Source organism: Berghia stephanieae, chromosome 5 (genome assembly GCF_034508935.2).
Source record: "Berghia stephanieae isolate SIO BIC M18660-M18661 chromosome 5, UCSD_Bste_1.3, whole genome shotgun sequence".
NCBI classification, from domain to species: Eukaryota; Metazoa; Mollusca; class Gastropoda; order Nudibranchia; family Aeolidiidae; genus Berghia; species Berghia stephanieae.
In genome coordinates this window covers 46,646,691-46,664,715 of record NC_088364.1, presented here as the reverse complement: position 1 = coordinate 46,664,715, position 18,025 = coordinate 46,646,691, and the positions used below count along the sequence as shown (strand labels likewise).

The following is an 18,025-nucleotide window of genomic DNA, read 5'->3' as shown; positions in this document are numbered from 1 at the left end:
TGAAAAACATATCATTCATCGTATTCAAGACACAAAGTTCTCTATCAACTGAATTTTTGAAAACATTTATAGCTTCAGCATTTTTGTATTTAAATCAAGTGCAGTCCATGTCCTGACAATACGTTGGATAAATGAGTTCTGTCGAAAATTCGTATAACATCTTAGACATTTCCTCGTGTGAATGTGACCAAAGAAGAATTCAAAAAATGGCCATAATCAATGTTATGCAGACCATAGACAATTTTATATAAGTGTATAAGTATAAGATCGCCTTTTTTTTCTTCTTCTGTACTTTTAAGTGATGGTAGTTTTATTTTTTCAATCTATCTTCATACGACATAACATATCGTTCAATATTTAGCTTTCCAAAACTATTGATTGTCGTTTGAAAACAGGACACCACATACAAATGTCATATTCCAAAGTTGGTCTTTTTTCTGATTTATATAGTGCTAGAAAAAATTCATTATCCATATATTCGAAACTTCTAAATATAATGCCGTATTAATAAAGCTATCAAAATTAAGAGTACGGAAAAAGAGCACTCCTACATTTTTTTCTGTTTCTATATATATATTTAAAAAAAGTTTACGTTTTATACACATCAGTATAATAAATGTGTAAGGGATGTATTTTACTAGAACTTTACATTTTGATTTGTTAAATTGTAATACCATTTCTCAGACCAATGCATGAGTGAATAAATATCATTTTGTAAAACATTATAATTCAAAGACGATGAGTAAATATTAGTGTCATCAGCGTATATTTTACACGTTGAGTTTACCCATAGAATAACTAAAAATTAATTAAAAATTTACTATTATACCTTTGTTAATTATTATGTGTTAACGTGTTCTTGTGTGAGGCAAATCTATTGAAAGATTTTAAAGTATTTCAGCTTTAAGGGGGATTAATACTTATATTATGAACCTGATCTACTGTTATATTATAACATACCACATCTACCACCACTCTACTTATTTCTATAAACTTTAAATTTTATTACTATCTGTCGAGTTGCCAGGAACTTAACCCAACTATAAACAAGGTGGAAGAGATACCAGGCGACTTCTGTATTTTTGGGAAAACTACTTTACTTCTATTTGTCTTTACCTGCTCGCCACTTCTCCTACATAGACAAGCCACTAATATTGCTTGTTGGACACAAACATTTAGCTGATGCTCTAACGTATTGAGCGTAAGTGGATAAAACTGTGCCGGAATATATTTTCTCAGTCTCAGTAGTCCCTAATGTCATAACGACATAACAGGTGATCAAGTCGTGACACATGAATTTTGTCTAGAAAGTAAAATAGGATTCTAAAGTCAAATGAAACCATGACCTTTCCAAACGGCCAATGAACGAATGGAATGGCCATATTATGTTTCTATAAAAAGAAGTGCTGACGACCCATAAGTAATGTTTAAAATTGTGGTGTGATATGCAAGTGAAATCGCGTTCGATTTTATCTATTAACAAGTAGATACGGATCGGATACATTCTTAGACTTCAGCTACGATTCCAACGATGGTAATGCTACTTGAGACAGCAACAAATCGGAGAGTCAGTCCTTGGCAAAATACAAATGGTATGTAGTATATCCTCTCTGGGTGGATCAATCAGCTAACAAGGTGACCACACTAATCAAAAGAGATCAGCCATACAGCCGTGACACACTCATTGGAAAATAGCACAATGATGAATGGCATATTCCTTATAGATAGTATTAAGTTGATGTCACTCAAGTCTTTGTTACGGTATTACTTTTTGCCATCCGCCTTTATGAGTAATTCTCACTAAACAGTACTATTGTTGTTTTTTTTTTTTTGTTTTTAAGTGTTTTACGGCCCTTGCAACACATTTATGTTATATCAGTGCCAGTAAAAAGGAAGAAAATGGGATAGTAAAACGTTCTAGAATTACAAATAAAGCACCCAAGAAAAAGTAAGACGTACGGGAACTGGGAACAAATAGGGATTCCAAGAGCACACTATCAAAGTAATTAGTTTGAGACCACCTATAAGTCTCATCCGGACACAAGCACAAAATCCAACAAAGAGGAATACACTCAAATGCTTACATTATAAATTCAAAATAACAAATATAATAATACATAATAGAGAGATGATTTACAAGGAAAAAAAATATCATCTCCCAAAACAATAACTATGCATTTCACTGTTTCCCTCCCAGCTAGGACTCCGGCCAGGGCCAGGACAAAACCAAGTAATCTCATTCCAAGACAAAGACAGAAAGCATGTTGGAAAACAGATATAAGGGGATAGAAGACACAGTATGTACCCCCCCCCCCCCTGCTCACTATGGGAGGTCAGGAACCCCACCCAGACTAAACAGTATTAGCCAGACTATAAAAGTTCATGGTTACACATAGTTTTGTGTGTTGCTCCGTTATACTTCCGGATGGCAATGTTGTGAGCTTATTAGCCAAGCGCATACTATCTATAGACACCAACAAAACTAACAAGTTTCCGACACGTTTAATGTGTTGTCCAAATTGAGATGACAGAAAGTATACCAATGTCGACCTAGATAGATAGATCTATCTATCCTTCCACCAACAGATTCCGTGGAGGTCCCTTGTGAAACTCAATGGTCTCACTCAAGGAGACGGACAAGTAGATTCAGCAAGTGACCTTCTGCCCACCATGGGAGGTCAAAGGAGCACATTATCAGTATACTCAGTTTGAGATCACCTAAAAGTTTTATCCATAGTCACATGACCCCACCAACAGGAATACACTCAAATGTTTACAAACCATTATATTATAATATAATATAGACAGTCCAGACGCCCTACACAGAAAACAACTCCACTGAGTCATACGTGCGATATGGCCAGACAAGATTAGAAACCAAGACCGTTGCAGAGTACGTCCTGTCAGTGATAGAAAAAACAAAAACAACAAAGATGAAAACTTTGGACACATCCTCCGAAGAGACCATAATATACCGACCCAGACAGCAATGAAGGAATACTTCAATGCCGGGAAGAAATACAGCAGACGAACACCAACGTCTCTACCAACAACACTAAAAGCCGACCTGTAGACATACCATCGTCTGTTCCAATCAGCACCAGAATTAGCATCTTTACAGCTAGCATCTTTACAGCTACAAAAACTATTCCATCAAAACTAAAGACGGAACATGATCTGCTTGCTCTTAAAACGTTGGCACAAGACAGGGGTACATTGAAAAATATAACAAAAGGAATCCAACAAGCAGAGGGCATGCTGACAACCGCACAACTCACGGCAAGCGTCCTTGATACTACGTAGCCAAGATCATCATCATCATGTTATATTCAAAACAAAACAGTACGTACATAACAGAGAGGTGGTTTACAAGAATAAAATATCTCTCGAAACTATCACTGCACATTTGACAGTTTTCCTCCCGGCCAATGACTCCTGCCCGGGCCAGGATCATTCTAAGTAATCTCATTCCGAGGGGATAGGAGACACAGCAAGTTTCTTCCTGCACATTATGAGAGGACCAAAAAAATCCCTTTATTCATCCCATAGGGGAAATTCGTCTCTAGGGTCTATTCCAAGGGAAGACTGATATACCCCAGGCGTCAGTCGCAGTGCAGCGCCGCAAATTGAGCTAGGGCGAGTTGACTTGCTCAAGGCCACACAGCGCAGCGACAGGTGATCGAACTCGGTACCTTTCGGGTACGAAGCAAAGACCGTACCGCTGAGCCACTCCCACCCAGAAATTCCAAGAGGAAACTATTATCAAATTGCTAAGTTTGATATCACCTAATAGTCCCATCCAGATACAAACAAAGGATCCGATTAAATGGAATAAACTCTAATGCTTACAAATTATCAGAATCACCAAAGCCCCCCCCCCCCCCCCCCAACAAAAAAAAAAAAAAAAAAAAAAAAAAAAAAAAAAAAAAAAACCAACTATAACAGTACATAACTAGGAGTTAGAATATCTTCCAAAATAGACATCACATTTGGCCTGGGCCAGGAAAAAAAAGAAGTAATTTCATCCGAAGATAAGGACAGAAAGCATCCTGGAAAAGGAAATCGGATGTAGAGGAATAGAAAACACAATAAGAGTGATATCCCCGACCACCATGAGTGGTCAAGAGAGCCCAACCTAAAGAGAATATTGACGTCAGCCGCAGTGCCTTGCTCAAATCCATATAGAGGCTTTACTGAACTCGGTGCCACTTGGGCACGAAGCCAAAACTAAAAAAAAAAAAAAAAACTGTGCTAATCTGCGCAAACATATTGTGTTAAAGGGTTTTTACGGCGCGTGCGACACTGTTGGGTCGTGTCAGCGCCAGTAAAAGGGAAGAGGATGAGACAGTAAAATAAATCTAGATTTATAATAAAAGTACCCGATAAAAGGCAAGACAAAAGGGACTGGACCAAAATGGGAACAAGAAGATTCCAATAGCAAACTATCAATGTGATTTGTTTGAGATCATATAAAGTCCCATACAAACACAAGACCAGAATCACAACAAGAGGAATACATTCAGATGCTTACAAAACACGATATTCGAGACCAAAAAAAAAATAATTAAAAATTTCACTACACAACAGGGAAATAATTTACAAGGAAAAATAAATCACATCCCAAAACTAATACATTTAACTGTTTCCCTCTCGATTGAGGACTCTTAGCCAGGGCCAAGTAATCCCATTCCAAGGCGAAGACAGAAAGCAACCCGGAAAACATAAAGGAGGATAGAAGACACGGCACGTGACCTCCTGTCCACTATGGGAAGTCAAAAAAACCTACCCAGGCCCCCAGAGAGACCCCCCCCCCCCCCCGCGCGCATTTCCTTTGGCATGTTATCCCATATTATCGCCTCAATATTGTCGCATGTTATTCATCTTTGTTTGTATTTGTTTTTAAGGGTTTTACGGTGCTTGCGGCACAGTAAGGTCATATCAGCGCCAGTAAAAAGGAAGAAAATGGGATAGTTAAAAGTTCTAAAATGACAATTAAGCACCCAATAAAAGGTAAGACAAAGGGGAATTCGTTCAAATAGGAAAGATGTAAATTCAAAGAGAACACTATCAAAGTAATTAGTTTGAGATCACCTAAAAGTCTCATCCATTCACAAGCACAGGTCCCCTCTAAGAGGGATACACTCAAATGTTTACAACTAACAGAGAGATGATTTACATGGAAAAAAATATCATCTCCCAAAACTATCTATCTCAGCCAAGGACTCCGGCCAGGGTCAGGACAAAACTAAGTAATCTCATTCCAAGACAAAGACAGAAAGCATGTTGGAAAACAAATATAGGGGGATAGAAGACACAGTAAGAACCTTCCTGCCCACTATGGGAAAAAAACATAATGCAATGCATAACTAATGACAGAGAGATCATTTACAAGGAAAAAAATATCATCTCCCAAAACTATACATTTGACTGTTTCCCCCCCCCCCCCCCCCCCCCCCCCCCCCCCCCCTCTCAGCGAGGGCCAGGAAAACCAAGTAATCTCATTCCAAGACAAAAACAAAAAGCTTGTTGAAAAACAGATATAGTGGGATAGAAAACACAGTAAGTACCTCCCTACCCACTATGTAAGGTCATGTTTTTGTTTTTAGGGTTTTACGGCGCTTGCAACACATTTAGGTTATATCAGCGCCAGTAAAAAGGAAGAAAATGGGATAGTAAAGAGTTCTATAATTACAATTAAAGCACCCAAGAAAAAGTAAGACATAGGGGAACTGAGAACAGATGGGGATCAGATGAAGATTCCAAGAGCATACCACCAATGTACTTAGTTTGAGATCACCTATAAGTCTCATCCAGACACAAGCACAAAATCCAACAAAAAGGAATACACTCAAATACTTACATTATACATTCAAATAACAAATATAATAATACAAAACAGAGAGATGATTTACAATGAAAAATATATCATCTCCCAAAACAATAACTATGCATTTGACTGTCTCCTTCCTAGCTAGGACTCCGGCCAGGGCCAGGACAAAATCAATTAATCTCATTCCAAGACAAAGACAAAGCATGTTGGAAAACAGATATACGGGGATAGATGACACAGTATGTACCTCCCTGCCCACTATGGGAGGTCAGGAACCCCAACCAGTTATTCATCTTTGAAATATATAATATAATGAATCAAATTGAGAGCAAAACAAACACTTTTGAGCAACAAGTGAAGATTTAATTCTTTATCAAGAACTTAATGTCTCATTTTAAAAATGTAACCAGTGAACTTCAAAGTGTAGAAAAATGTCAATAAAACTATTGTTAAAATAACAGTAATAACACAGGGTGGTTTACATACATAATAAATGTATCATAATCAATGAATTTAATGAAAACAATGTGGCGTTGTTGACTGGGTATGCGAAATAAAATTAATATTAATAACAGTAAAAGCATTTGTTTTGTTTCTTTTAAAGGGATTTACGGTGCTAGCAACACATTTAGGTCATATCAGCTCCAGTAAAAAAAAGAAAACATTCTAGATGTACAATGAAAAGGACTTGAGGAAAAAGTAAGACATATGGGAAATGATTCAAATAGGGAGCGTTCACATATTACGTCATCAAAAATTTGCCCTTTTTAGACCCCCCCCCTCCCCCAAGTCATCACTTGTCATCATTGACCTGACCCCCCCCCCCCCCCCCCAAACAGATGATGACGTCATCTAATTTAATAAAAACTAAAAGATAACTTTAATTTCACAATATTTATTATTCGTTTTTCAAACCATAAACATTGATTATCAACGTTTGATAAAACACATTCAGACATTTTATTAATTTCAGAAACTGTTGATAATTTATGTTTTACGATACAATGGGGACATAAAATTTAAATTTGCAAAGATAAAATCTAACAAACATTATTAAATTAGGCTACTTGGTGCAGGAGCTATTTAAAAAAATAGTGTAATTTAAAATAGTATAGGAGGCAAATTATTTTATAGCATATTAGTCTTTTAGTGGAATGAATTTCTGTTTCAATTTCCAAACATAAAATTAATTGATTCAAAAATGTTTCTGCCTTGGACCTCTGGAATGTACTATAAATAGTATCATCAATTTCATCTTCATCGTCATCATTTTCTCCCATTTGCTGTTCTTCATTATGCCGCATTTTCGTGAATGGTCTTTCATTGCTGTGATCGAGGAGTGATACAATGAACATTTAGGGCAAGTTCGCCTTTTGAGAAGTGATACCCCTTTCCCATTTTGTTTCTTGAGAGATGGGCAATACTCATCATAGCAATTTATCTTTAGCTGTTTTGAAAGGAACAAACTTTGAAATAGGCTTAATTTGCCTATGTTTTGATGACATCATCTTGGGTCTGACCCCCCCCCCCCCCCCCCCCCCCCATGTCAACACATGTCAACATTTGGTAGACCCCCCCTCCCCCCCTAGCTGATGACGTAATATGTGAACGCTCCCATAGGGAACAGATGTAGATTCCAAGAGCACACTATCAGTGTACTTAGTTTGAGATCACCTATAAGCCTCACCCAGACACAAGCACAAGATCCAACAAAGAGGAATACACTCAAATATTTACAAATCATATGTTAAAAGAAAATGTTTTATTTTGTTTGTTTTTAAGGGTTTTACGGCGCTTGCAACATATTTAGGTCATATCAGCGCCAGTAAGAAGGAAGAAAATGAATTACAATTAAAGCACTCAAGAAAAAGTAAGACAAATGGGAACTGGGAACAAGTAGGGATCAGATGTAGATTCCAAGAGGAAACCATAAATGTATTTAGTTTGAGATAACATATTATAAGTCTCATCCGGGACACGTAAATGATTCCGCTATAAAGGATACACTCAAATTAAATGTCTACAAAGTACAATACATTCAAACTAATAATTATAATGGTACATAACAGATAGATTCACGACCCCACCCAAGAATGGGAGATCAAAAGACACCACCCAGTGATGATAATGAAGATAAATTTATGATAGTAAGTGCAGTAATTAGCTTGGCTAAACAATAAATATTAAACATGCTTAAAAACAGAAAAACGACATTATTTGACCTGAACAATCAATTCGAATACAAGAGAGAGAGAGAGAGAGAGAGAGAGAGAGAGAGAGAGAGAGAGAGAGAGAGAGAGAGAGAGAGAGAGAGAGAGAGAGAGAGAGAGAGAGAGAGAGAGAGAGAGAGAGAGAGAGAGAGAGAGAGAGAGAGAGAGAGAGAGAGAGAGAGAGAGAGAGAGAGAGAGAGAAGAGAGAGAGAGAGGGGAGAGAGAGAGAGAGAGAGAGAGAGAGAGAGAGAGAGAGAGAGAGAGAGAGAGAGAGAGGAGAGAGAGAGAGAGAGAGAGAGAGAGAGAGAGAGAGAGAGAGAGAGAGAGAGAGAGAGAGAGAGAGAGAGAGAGAGAGAGAGAGAGAGAGAGAGAGAGAGAGAGAGAGAGAGAGAAGAGAGAGAGAGAGAGAGAGAGAGAGAGAGAGAGAGAGAGAGAGAGAGAGAGAGAGAGAGAGATTGTTGTTTGATTTGTTTTTTTTAAGGGGTTGCAACACGGTAAGGTATTGTCAGCGCCAGCAAAAAGGAAGAAAATGGGATAGAATTATAATTATTTTTTTTTTTTTAAAAGCGTTTTACGGCGCTTGCAACACATATATCAGCGCCAGTAAAAAGGAAGAAAATGGGATAGTAAAAAGTTCTAGAATTACAATTAAAGCACCCAAGAGAAAGTAAGACAAAGGAGAATGGGAACAGATAGGGATCAGATGTAGATTCCAAGAGCATACCACCAATGTACTTAGTTTGAGATCACTCATAAGTCTCATCCGGACACAAGCACAAAATCCAACAAAGAGGAATACACTCAAATGCTTTCATTATAAATTCAAAATAACAAATATAATAGATATAAATAACAGAGAGATGATTTACAAGGAAAAAAATATCATCTCCCAAAACAGTAACTATGCATTTGACTGTTTCCCTCCCAGCCAGGACTCCGACGAGGGCCAGGAAAAAACCAAGTACCGTAATCTCATTCCAAGACAAAGACAAGAAAGCTTGTTGGATAAGATATGAGGGGATAGAAGACACAGTATGTACCTCCCTGCCCACTATGGGAGGTCAGGATCCCCACCCAGGAATTATAATTAAAGTACCCAAGAACAGGTAAGACAAAGGAGAAATGGTTCAAATAGGAAACAAATGTAGATTACAAGAGCACACTATCCCCGTATTTAGTTTGAGATCACGTAAAGTCTAATCCAGACACAAGGACAGGACCCCACTAAGAGGAATACACTCAAATGTATACAAATCATATAATATAAGATGTAAACAAAAAATAATACAGTGCATAACAGAGAGACGATTTAAAAGGAAAAAAAATATGTCCCAAAAATATCCTCAAAAAATCAAGAGAAAAGAAAAAAAAACCCATTAGCCATTATTACAAAAATATTATCAAGGGAAAAATAAAAAATTGATTCTATCATGACAAAGTTGTCTTGAAAATGAATAAAACAACTGGTAAGATCAATTTATAATCTGAAAAAATTATCATTCAACTTTCAAAACCTGCCAAATTGCATTTTCATAATTCAGAGGAAACTGCAATCTTATGTCGTTTATTAAGTGACCCAAAGAGGAAAATGTCTGTCTTGTTTGCCTCAAAACAAGACGTGCCCTAAATGTTTTGAAACCTCAAAATTCAATCAATGATTCTATGGAGCCCAAAAAATAGCCTGAGAGCTTTAACTTATTTTTATCAGAGTGACACTTAGCGGATTTTGAAAGCCACCTCCTAATAGCTTAGCAGTTCTTACACCTTGACCATAAGTTAGCTAAAGGAAAGTTCACCTTATAATTTTCGATAAAGAATATTGTTTGTTCGTTTTTAGGGAGTTTTATGGGGCTTTCAACATTATTAGGTACTTTCAGTGCCAATAAACATGAAGATGAGGGAATAGTTAAGATCTAATCTAAAAGACTAAGATCTAATTAACAAGCAGACAAATCATTCGGCCAAGGGGGGGACAACACTACTTCGTATGAGAAGATTTAAACTGGAGAACAAGAACAAATAAAGTATCATAACACCGATTGGGAGGACAATCAGGTTCCACTCTTTGTCCCAGGTTGCCCATCAGGCAAGTAAATGAAAGGAGTCTTGCCACTCCTTTAAAGGATCTAGTTTTTTCGACCTTCTACTTTTTGCGGTTTCGTATTTGTTTATATTATTCAGGAATTAAATTGTGCTTTCAAATTAATTAAAGTCCACTTCAATGCAAGAAAAATAAAGATGATGGGATATTGAAATAATTTTAAAAATAAAAACACCCAAACCCTCCATATGAACGTATTTAAGCCATTTAAAAGTGATTACAGTGCTGCCTGCACTGAGTTCTATTTATACCCTGTTAGAGTCATTAACATTATCCAAAGAAATGGAAATTCATTTTGGTTGACATTAAAATGCAATTAATTATAGTATAGTGGGCATATAAACGTAAACACCCCAACTCACGTAGGCTACATACACATGCACATACAACCCCACACATGCACAATTGACTCTTGAATATAAGTCCTCAATTAAATAGAAACAAATATTACTTCATAGCAGAGAAGCAAACATGAATAGATAATAACAAAACAAATAATCATTAAGATGACGGTGGTGATGATGATCACGACTACCACGGGGAAAATACTGATGATGATGATGATGATGATGGTGATGATTATATTATGTTTCAAGAAGCATGTCCTACAAATTTATTTTTTTTAAACTGAAGATTAACAAAGCATGGAATGCAAGTGCAAGAGAATGCCATTGGTATTGTATCGACATACCATACCCTTGATCAGTTTTTAAATACTTTATTCACGACAGTCAGAAGGTTGGGACATTTCTTTAGAAGCAGATTTGACTGTAATGGATGGGATGGCATGGAACCATACCTTATTGAATAAAATTTTCATACATATATCCAGATTAATCTATTTCTTATTATATAGGTGTATCGTAAACAAAAAAGATATACAGTAAAAAACCAGTTAAACCGAAATTCAAGGGACTTTGCATTCTATTTTGGTTTAAACATATTTCAGTTTTGGCATACCTCAAAAACTAATCATAATTTTCCAGGAGTATTATTATTCCACTGCTATCATTCATCCCACTGTCAAACACATTGTGTCGCATTAAATTGTTTCGTTTTTTGTTTTGTCTTTAAGGGTTTTACGGCGCTTGAAACACATTTAGGTCATATCAGCACCAGTAAAAAGGAAGAAAATGGGATGGTAAAAGTTCTCAAGACAAAGGGGAATTAGTTAAAATAGGGAAAAAATGTAGATTCAAAGAGCACACTACCAGTGTACTTAGTCATCCTGACACAAGCTCAGATCCCCACTAAACTAAAATGTTTACAAATAATATATATATATATATATATTAATATGTAAAACCAAAATAATACAGTGCATGACAGAGAAATGATTTACAAGACAACATCTCCTAAAACTCTAACTAAACAATTGGCCGTTTCCCTCCCAGCAAAGGTGTCCGGCCAGGGCCAGGACAAAACCAAGTAATCTCATTCCAAGACAAAGACAGAAAGCATGTTGGAAAACAGATAAAGGGGGATAGAAGACACAGTAAGTGCCTCCCTGCTCACTATGGTCGAATTCAATTGTTCAACTGTGTGACTTTGTGGTTGAAGTAGTGTATGATTATGTGTTTATTTATGAGCTTAGAGGTAGTAAGTGCCAATGAGAGCAATAGTGTTATAACTCCAACGTCATCTTTATGGACTCAATCAGCACATTGTGTTCTCATCATCAAGTAAGAATGGACTGGTGTGATCGGGATGGGATTGGTTGGGAAGGGGAAGTGAGTTGGGGAGTGGAGAAGTCACAAAGACGAATAAGGCAATAAGGCATTGTGAATAAGTTGCCAGGGGGCGGGGAGTTGGTGGCTAAGTGGAGAGGGTCTCAATAGAGGGGTGTTGAGTGAATATGAAAGAGCACATTGAGTAACAGTAGTAATGGGAATTTGCTAGGTTATCAATGTTTTTTTCTTAGGTTATTCAATTATTCGGCAATTTCTCTTTGGTTTAAAGATAGTTTGATCATAGTGGCTTTATCGATATTTGTTTTGTTTGTTTTTAAGGGTTTTACGGCGCTTGCAACACATTTAGGAGCGCCAGTAAAAAGGAAAAAAATGGGATAGTAAAAAGTTCTAGAATAACAATTAAAGAAGCCAAGAGAAAGTAAGACAAAGGGGAACTGGGAACAAATAGGGATCAAATGTAGATTCCAAGAGCATACCACCAATGTACTTAGTTTGAGATCACCTATAAGTCTCATCCAGACACAAGCACAAAATCCAACAAAGAGGAATACACTCAAATGCTTACATTATACATTTAAAATAACAAATATAACAATACATAACAGAGAGATGATTTACAAGGAAAAAAATAGCTCCCAAAACAACTATGCATTTGACTGTTTCCCTCCCAGCCAGGACCAGAACAAAACCAAATAATCTCATTCCAAGACAAAGACAGAAAGCATGTTGGAAAACAGTTGTAAGGGGATAGAAGACGCAGTATGTACCTCACTGCTCACTATGGGAGGTCAGGAACCCCACCCAGTATCGATATTTGATCAACAGAAATCAAGAGGAAAAAATGACAACATTTTGATTTCTTTTCGGTTTAGATAATTTTGGTTTAACCGGTTTTTACTGTAATAGCAAACAACAGGAATTGATGTGATGATATAAAAATGATTTAAATATAAGTAGAACCTCAAAATAACACAATACTATCTGGTACAATATAATATTTGGCAGTACGAGTAGTTTTAAAATCACTTTGATAACATAATAATTAAGCAGCTGGCAAAGAAAGCTTTCATTGTGAATCATAATTACACTTGTATGATAACCTGATATTTTTTACCTACAGATTTATCTGTAACATACAAAGACAATCCTACAAAATTATTGCAGTCTAGCCAACAACAAATATATGCAGAATCATGAACTTGTTGATTAAAATCATGCATTTTGGAAGGTTTGTATATTACTTACTGAATGGGATAAAATCAACAGGAAGTGATTATATAATGCAATGGAATACCACTATGAACAAAATCATCATTTGTTTTCTTTAAAAGAAAGGGAAAAGATTAAAGGAATGTTTTATTTTTCAATCAATGGATTAAACATATTAACATAATACATTATGACAAATTTGTTTACTTAAAAAATATTCTTTAAAATAATACCAAGTTTGAGACAAGAAATAAATTATAAAAGAAGACGTTCTACCAAAAATAAAAAGGAGCTGATTACAAACTGAACTTACATTGATTCCCTTCTTCAATCTTAAGGCAGCACCTTAATATACAAATGTAAAAAGATTCAAATCATAATGCAGATAACTGGTGTTCATTTAAATATAAAATATTGAAGTACCACAACGTCATAAAAATGTAGCAACAGTTCAGAAACAAGTTTTTCTGAAAAGGTCATTTTGTCATCAGAGCTTTAGGGCATCCAACAACATGACATAGCATTTTTGTTAATTCGTAGAATTTAGGTTTTAAGTTGGTTTTCCTTAGGAAGTTAAAAATCATGAGTTTCAATGATACTATATATGCAAAAAAAAACTTTGATCACTTTTTCTTCAAGAAGTTAAGTTAAAATAAAATTATATTTGCAAGCAAAATAAATAAATAAATCTTTAAAAATAAAAGAAAAAATTGTTTTTTAAATCTAAAAATCCAATGATAAAGTAGGAAACAGTTCAATGTGTCAATAATAAATTCAGTCATTCATTTTAATCAGCAATTTAAAACTTCAAAAAGTATATTCTTTGACACCACAAAACCAAGCATCAATATTCAATATCACATTGCTGTTTAATTCTTGGTAGAAGAAAATTGAGTTTTTAATTTTCCATCTAAAATGTAAAAAGAGAAAATGGTGAGACTATCTACTTAAATGCAGATAGATAAAAACAAGGCTTTAATTCATAGAATTCATTATTAACAAACTTAACTATTAGCAATAAATTAAATTATCTGAAATGTGGGTATATATCATTGAATGGTCATCAAAACTAAAAGAAATTATACGTACAAAAGTAAAAGCAATGAAACTAGTCATATATACAGCGTGCATTCACCACAATCAACAAATTTGTTCACATGAAGGTGTAGCAAGACACAAAATTTGACTTCATACCATAGAGCAATCATTTCTTATTAATCATCTTTTTAAAAAATGTTAATGGTTCTAAATATCATGCTATAAAGATGCAAAGATTATTGGTTATTTTCTATCAACTCTTCATAGGTTTTTTGACATGTTCTAATATTTTGCAAGTAAACAAAGTGGTAAATATTCCTAGGTGTACACTTGAATTGCGTTTAAGTGACAGAGACCTTATCCCAAAATAGTGGAATCTGCGGAGATATAACTCAATATTATATTTATATGACTTGCATTTTGATAACAACGACTAAGGATCTTAATGAACTATCTGCATGGCACTTGTTTTTTTTGTTTTTTTCTTATATGTAAAGAAAATTAAAATTATATTTCAAAAGAAGAAAAATATTTCATCGGACTATAGACAATAATGATGTGAAATTAATTAAACATTTAAATTAAATATAATTCGATTTCACATCATTATTGTCTACACTGCAATTTCAACAAAAAATGGAATATTTTAATTTCATATTAAATATGGACGTGGTGAAATATTGGGGAAAAAAAGAGAATAAATTCTTTGATGTTGTAATGAAAACACAGGAGATTTTATCATAACAAGCTAGGGTTCACAAGAAGTTTTCCTCCATCTATTAGATTTGTTACATGCGTATCAGATATAGATAAGAAATCAATAAAGGTATACTGAGTTAAAAATACTTTTTTTTAAATGATCAGACTCACATAAGAGTTTCAGATAAGTGCGGATTGAGGGAGCCACAAAGAAATTGGTCACAGCCCTTATATTTTCTAAATTAGATTTTTGGTCTTTCTGATTCAAAAATTAAACGAGTGCAGACGATACAAAACTATGCAGCTGGACTAGTTTTTATTTTAATGAAAAGAGAAAGTGCTCTCCCCCTTTTGAAAGAGCTGCATTGGTTAACAGTAGCTAATAAAATTAAATTCAAAGCTGCAGTCTTTGTTTATTGCAGCTTTGAAGGATCAGTCCCCTCCTACTTATCTGAGTTACTCTATTGTTGTAGACAGCCAAGAATGTAGAGATCGTCTGATTCCTCTCGGCTACTTGTACCAAAACAAATACAAAACTTGGTGAGAGAGCGTTCTCATGGTCAAAAACCTGGAACACACTCCCACAAAAGCTGAGGGAATCAGGTAGCTTAGCTGTCTTTAAATCTAAATTAAAGACTATGCATTTTAGGAATCAATTTTTATGTCATTCAAGTTTTCGTTTAAAAGATACAAAAAAGTTTGGAAGTTTTAATTCAACATCCACTTAAACAAATGATTAGATAAAAAGGTAACACTTTAGTTTTAGAGTCTATCTGTGATTTGACTGTATGGGACAGAGCCTGTACAATTATGTATTTATGAGAAGAAATGAAAATCCAAGTGCCTCACTGAGATTCGAATTCACTTCTTTCAATCCAACAGCAGGTGGGTTGCCCTATAGACATCTCTGTAAATTACCGGTTCCTCTTGGTAACTCTACATTTCATTCAACATGACATACCTTGCAACTTGAAATATGCATGACAAAGGCCTTTTATAGTCATTTTCTGAGACTGCAAATTGTACAATTAATATGAGAATAAATCATTCATGTTAACACTTTAAACTTGCCTAATTTATGAGAAAAAAAAATCAAACAATCTATTGCTGAGCATTTCTTCATCAGATGAGATGATAAATTACAACGAAAGTCAGATCCGTTGAGGAAGTTTGGATCAATACTAACTATCTTCCAATGCGTACTGATCTAAATAGAAGGAGCATCATTCTATAGAATATCAAAGATAAAAACACCAAATTTATATTTCATAAGATAATTAAGCTCAGACAAAACAAGTCGTTCAAAATTTTCCTAAATCTTACACTCATTTCAGGGTGGAGATTTTTTTTCTTGATAACAATTGATAAGCTGTAGCAGAAAGGGGAGTGCAAAATGGCTTTGAGGATGAGCATCTGAACAACAAATTTAGGACAAAAAATGGATGAATGGAATACCCAGTTGCAATAATCTAAATTTATACTCTTCCATATTTAATAAAAAAGCATCGCGACAACAGTAGAAAATTTCTAAACGGAAGCCATTAATTTAGCATTGAGTCATGACAAAAAACATCATTGAATTATTATTGAAATTGAAAAGGTATGCTGACTTCATCACCTCACAAAATGTTTTTTAAAATTACCTAATCTATCTAAATAATTAAGGACGATTAATCACTGTCCCTTCTGCTTTGGTGAGTCTTTAGCAATGTAAGTGGAATAGAAGAATTGGGCAAATAAAACGAAATAAGTAAAATACATTATGGACGAGTATTTTAAATTTTCATCAGATTGTTGGCAAAGTTCTCCTCTACCTTTAATTTGATAAATCCATACATTGATCAATACTCCTATAATCATCTGAATAAGCTGTAGAGTCGTGATTAGAATGTTGATGGATTTTGGCAATTTGAACTGTAGAGCCCGGAGTGCATAGTATGTATACATGAATGAATGAACAATGTAGTTCATGACCATAAACCATCTTCCAGGCGCTGTATGGTCAGTGTAACTGTACCAAACATAAATTAGAACCGTAATATGATGGTACCAGTGCAAGAAAATCAGAGATTGTTTCCGTAAAACAATAAAAATTGTGTCGCCCAGCTCATAAACCTTGGAAACGGTGAACATACAAGCCCAGAAGCTGGTTACTCCTTTGAAATAGGTTGGGACACATACAGAATATTGTAGACTATGCTTCTGGATTGATGAGATTAATTCCGGCAGGGTTCTAACCGCTCCAACAATACTGAATATGGCAAGAACGCCACTCCATAGTGCAAGAAAGGGCCTCAGATCAAATCTTGACCGTCTCTTCATAACATGTTGAATGCCAAAGACAAGAATAACATAAACCGATGAGTAAATGAAGCTGTCAGTCCAGCGTTCCAGCATGTATTTCTGGAACCGTCGTTCCACGAATTGTTCCTCGAACGGGAAAACGATGCTATAATTATGTACACCTGCTTCCATCTCAGTGAATTAGAATAGGAGGGGTAAATTTATTAATTGAGAATATTTAGCTCAGTAAATTATATGGTAATTTCACAAGTTTTCATAAAACAAACTCGCCGGTAAGTCAATAAGATATAAAATAAGCAGACGACACCCGGTTACCTCTTCTCTTGACGAGCTGATCGTAATGTTTATCCGAGTGGTGTGAGAGTCGGACTGTTTCATTGGTCGATCAGATGAACTGAGAGACAATAACCAATGATATTTTAGTTAAGTTAACAATGAGGTCAGCTCTCGTTCAGTTTGATAGGGAACGTTCAATACTTAAGCGCTATCAATGCGTTTTGTCCTATTGAGTCCGAAGAGCGAAACAATCAGCGGCTTCTTCGATCAAATTTTAACGCACGAGTTCTCTTGGTATTGTAATAATATTGCAAAACTGCAAAGTACTCCAGAAATCATTATGAATAGCCCACGAATAAGAAATTAGAATAAAAACGATAATTAAAATAAAATAGCCTTTATTCATCCCCATGGGGAAATTTTGAGAGGCCTTCCGAAAGCTCCTACATCCCCAGTATTCTTGTTTTTTATAATGTTCTAGTAGAGGGTTTGGGAGGGGGGGGGGGTACCTTTTTTGTTTGTTTGTTTAAAGTCTCCCCCTCCCAAACCCCCTACTAGAACATTATAAAAAAAGTCCCCCCCCCCCCTCCCAAACTCCTACTAGAACAAGAATACTGGGGATGTAGGAGCTTTCGGAAGGCCTCCCGAAATTTATCTTTAGAGTCTA

General features: G+C 35.4%; 1 protein-coding gene across 1 annotated transcript; it reads right to left on the bottom strand.

Annotated features, from left to right (window-relative positions):
• Positions 1–12,688: 12,688 nt before the first annotated feature.
• Positions 12,689–17,408, bottom strand: LOC144973027 (very long chain fatty acid elongase 6-like). The gene has a single exon (XM_078914973.1). The coding sequence runs from the start codon at positions 17,251–17,253 to the stop codon at positions 16,453–16,455; it is 801 nt and encodes a 266-aa protein (XP_078771099.1). The 5' UTR covers positions 17,254–17,408; the 3' UTR covers positions 12,689–16,452.
• Between the last annotated feature and the right edge of the window lie 617 nt (positions 17,409–18,025).

What these genes read in the sequence shown, in the direction of transcription:
- LOC144973027 (XM_078914973.1), bottom strand. Translation starts at nt 17,253, where the DNA reads ATGGAAGCAGGTGTACATAATTATAGCATCGTTTTCCCGTTCGAGGAA.